The following is a 4,038-nucleotide window of genomic DNA, read 5'->3' as shown; positions in this document are numbered from 1 at the left end:
GTCGGTCACCGTACATCCATTGACGGTTCATCTCTATTATGAAATTAAGTATATCAAAAAGACCATTGCAGAACATATGACCGAATTAATACAAGTTCATCATCACATTAAAACCAAAGCACAGTAGTGATCAAATGTTATTATTGCAAAAAATAAATACATAAAGTTCTGACATAAAACAACATACAACTATATAAAATATTTAAATGCAACAACAAATGCGATCAAAATCGCAACTAAGGTAACAATCGACCCAACAGCATAATGATACCAAGCCTCTTTAGCAATGGCATATTTTCTAATATTCCTAATCTTCAAGCGCATTTCATCCATCTTCAAGCGCATCACATCCATCTTCAAGCGCATCGCATCGCTCTTCATCTTGCGATCATCGATGACAGGCAACTCCAGTTCCATATTCTTATCCTCAATTATTTTCAATTTTTCCTTCAAGTATTTGTTTTCTTTTTCAACCAAATTTAACTTCTCGACAAAAATTTCTATGTGGGTTGGAATTTCCGGTTCACATACCTCCTAGTTTAAAAAATATATGTCACGTTGGTCGTCATAATTGTCATAAACACTAAATAAAACAAATAGTTATAAAAGATAATATATACCACATCCGAATCATAGAGAGGACGAGGGCCGACGGAGGCGTATACCAAAACCATTGCACTATATAATAACAAAAAATAATGAAAGTAAGTAATTTATACAAGTATGTATCTAATTCATACAAGTAATATTTTTTTCTTTTAGAAAAAAGATAAGAACAAGAGGCTCACCACGGCGGTGCTCGCGACGAGATCGGCGCGGGGCGATCGACAATGGTGAGGACGGGCACGGGACGACACCTTACACATGTGCAGACTCTAAGAAGTTAATTTGACCAGTTGAAATGAGCTAAACTAGCAGTCACAGATGAAAGGATGAAGTAGCTAACCTTTTAAAACACTTGTGTAGTTGGTGCACGGCCAAACCTAGACAAATATTGAGAAAAATGGAGTTTGGAGGTCGAGTTTGGAGAGGAGAAAGCTTAAGTAGTGTGGCTCGGGCATTTCATCGAACACGTCATGTACATGAACTAGAGTGGCAAGGGCATGGCATTGTCACACTTCAACAGCCAAAAAACAGAGGAGAGGGTGGGCCGGGGCGACGGTATATATAGGCAGCACTATAGTCCTGGTTTTTGCCTAAAACAGGGACTAATAGCCTACCTTTAGTCCCGGCTCGTGCTACAAATCGGGACTAAAGCTCCGCGACACGTCACGTGGCAGTCGTTGGATGTTTAGTCCCAGGTTTTACCCCGAACCGGAACTAATGAGGTGAACCGAACCGGGACCAATGTTTGATATTGGTTTCTATTTTCGTTTGAACCGGGACTAATGGCCTTTCGGTCAAGACCCTTTTTCTACTAGTGTATTGATGCTAGCCGGTATGTAATCCACGCCCACTTTCCATACAGTACTTTGATTCCTTATAAATATGGGCTCAGCAAACTAATCTCGATATATAAGCTCTCCACTTCCTCTTATTGATTCATCTACCAAGTATCACTACAAGGTCGTAGTGAAAACCTTCCCAATATTCACACAATCCCGCCACCACGGCTGTCATGTTACTCCTAGACGATCTATTTTTCATTTGGCATGGTGCTTCCGCACATACCCGCCTCCTCATGCTTTTTCTGTGCGTATCTACTGTGACAACCCTCCTGTACGTCATGAGCCGTTCGCGCACCGTATACATTGTTGATTATGCGTGCTACCGGCCTAACTCGAAATACCGCATCAGTAAGGACGCATGGATTGAGAACATTCACCACTCCTGGTCGTACGACGACAACAGCAACCATTGTTTCTTGGCCCGTATTTCTGAACGGTCAGGCCTTGGTGATGAGACCTATCTCCCGTCTTGCCATCATCATATCCCACCGTATAATTGTTTAAGTGAAGCACGTGTTGAGGCGGAGTTGTCCATCTTCACCACCATAGATGACCTGCTCGTAAAGACTTCTATCAACCTTGATGCAATTGCCATACTCATCGTGAACTGCAGCCTCTTCAACACAACTCCATCTCTCGCTGACATGATCATGCAAAGATATAGGCTTCGAGAAAATATCTGCAGCGTGCAACTCTCTGGGATGGGGTGCAGCGCAGGGCTGATTGCGGTGGGTCTTGCGAAGGACCTCCTGCAGAATGCTCCTTCTAATGCGCATGCACTGGTCGTGTCCACGGAGATCTTGACTGGGACCTACTACACCGGGAGGAAGCGGGAAATGCAGCTGACGGACATGTTGTTCCGTATGGGTGGCTCCGCGGTGCTCCTCTCAACGTCAAGTAGCAATGCTCGCTTTGAGCTAGCACACGTAATTCGGAATTGCACCAGCTCCGATGACAATGCATACCAATGTGTATTTTATGAGGAAGATGACGAGGGAATTCTAGGTCTCAATTTATCCAAGAACCTTGTGCACGTCGCCGGTAAGGCTCTCGAGGACAACATCACCATGGTTGGACCGCTTATTCTCCCGTTGTCAGTCAAGATTGCATTTTCCCTCTCGTTCATCTCACAGAAGGTGAGATATGGAACCACCAAGCCATGTTTGCCAGATTTCCGCAAAGCCTTCGATCATTTGTGCATCCATGCGGGTGGACGAGCGGTAATCGATGCTGTCCAGCATAGCCTTTGTCTGCTAGATGAGCATGTTGAGCCATCAAGGATGACACTTCACAAGTTTGGAAACACATCGAGTAGTTCGGTATGGTATGAGCTGGCGTACAGTGAGGTCAAAGGTCGGATGAGCAAAGGGGACAGAGTTTGGATGATTGGATTTGGCTCTGGATACAAGTGCAACAGTGTCGTGTTAAACTGCATCCAGCCAGCAAAATATGCGGATAAGGCATGGCGAGGTTGCATATATCGCTACCCAATAGATGTTCCTAAGGAGGTGTATAATATGGTCCGGTAAAATGGCAGGCCGCCCCAACGGAACTACTTCAGGTTCACACTAGTAGTACGATTAATAATCCATCCGCTTCCTACACTTTGTTCCTACCTCGTATGGTCTGATCGGCCTCGCCGCACCAAAATCATGGAAGATTTGTCCGTACATATAGCAGTGTTAGCCTACAATAAAATTCCAGTATTTTCATGTTACAACCAGTGTCATAATGTTGACTTCCTTGTGGCTTCTCAATCCAATGTGTAAGTTACTGGAAGCAGCCATGTGTCTTCCCGCCCGGTTTTTATTATGTACACTAGCAAGCAGAGGGATGGCGCCATGCCCCGCCCATGATTGAACCTGTTGTTGGTTTCTTCGGTTGTTACTTTTGATTGAAAACTTGAGTAAAGCTAGCATAAAATAAGAAGGCAAGAGGAGGTGGTGAGTGTAATCTATGTGAAGGGTATGATGAAAACGTGGTGGGTTACATTGTCTGGTTGGAAGGTGCATAGCAGCAAATAATAATGGAAAAATCGTTTGATGTATGTAATCTAATAATAACATGAAGCTGATCTGACATTAGCAGCACTATAAATAATATTAACATTAGAACTGAAATGACATCGGTGGCTAGCATTCAATTTCTGCAAAATTATTATAATTCAAAATTGTCTTTTATTCATCAGAAATTAGAACACAAGCCAAAACAATTTCGATAATCCATAACTCCATGGCTGATGGAATACAAATCCCATGCGGTGGAAAACAATAAGTTGGGGTTCGCAACAACCAAACTTAAGAAAGCGAATTTATAAACTAAATCTCTCTAACTCATGAAACTAAAATATAGTTAGGTCACACTTTATTGCACCTCTGAACGAAACGTCCAGGATGAAACGTTGGTCGACATATGAACAACAGGTGGCGGTGTTTGCCTTACCTGAACCTCTCCGGCTAGGGCCACACACATCTCAATAAATATCGCATTATGTGGCAACTGCGTGTACTTTGATATTGAGCTTACGAGCTACCATAATCAGCCAGTGCTTGTACATTGATTTTTAGCTTGTAGTGTGCCATAATGGAGC

At 43.1% G+C, this 4,038-nt stretch overlaps 1 protein-coding gene across 1 annotated transcript; it reads left to right on the top strand.

Annotated features, from left to right (window-relative positions):
• Window positions 1–1,519: 1,519 nt before the first annotated feature.
• LOC123407089 (3-ketoacyl-CoA synthase 5-like) lies at window positions 1,520–3,301 on the top strand. Its single transcript, XM_045100130.1, has one exon. It carries the CDS (start codon window positions 1,619–1,621, stop codon window positions 2,975–2,977), a length of 1,359 nt encoding a protein of 452 aa, XP_044956065.1. The 5' UTR covers window positions 1,520–1,618; the 3' UTR covers window positions 2,978–3,301.
• Window positions 3,302–4,038: the final 737 nt, after the last annotated feature.

The sequence above is a fragment of the Hordeum vulgare genome, chromosome 7H (genome assembly GCF_904849725.1).
Source record: "Hordeum vulgare subsp. vulgare chromosome 7H, MorexV3_pseudomolecules_assembly, whole genome shotgun sequence".
In the NCBI taxonomy this organism is placed as follows: Eukaryota; Viridiplantae; Streptophyta; class Magnoliopsida; order Poales; family Poaceae; genus Hordeum; species Hordeum vulgare.
This window is presented reverse-complemented; position numbering and strand designations above follow the sequence as displayed.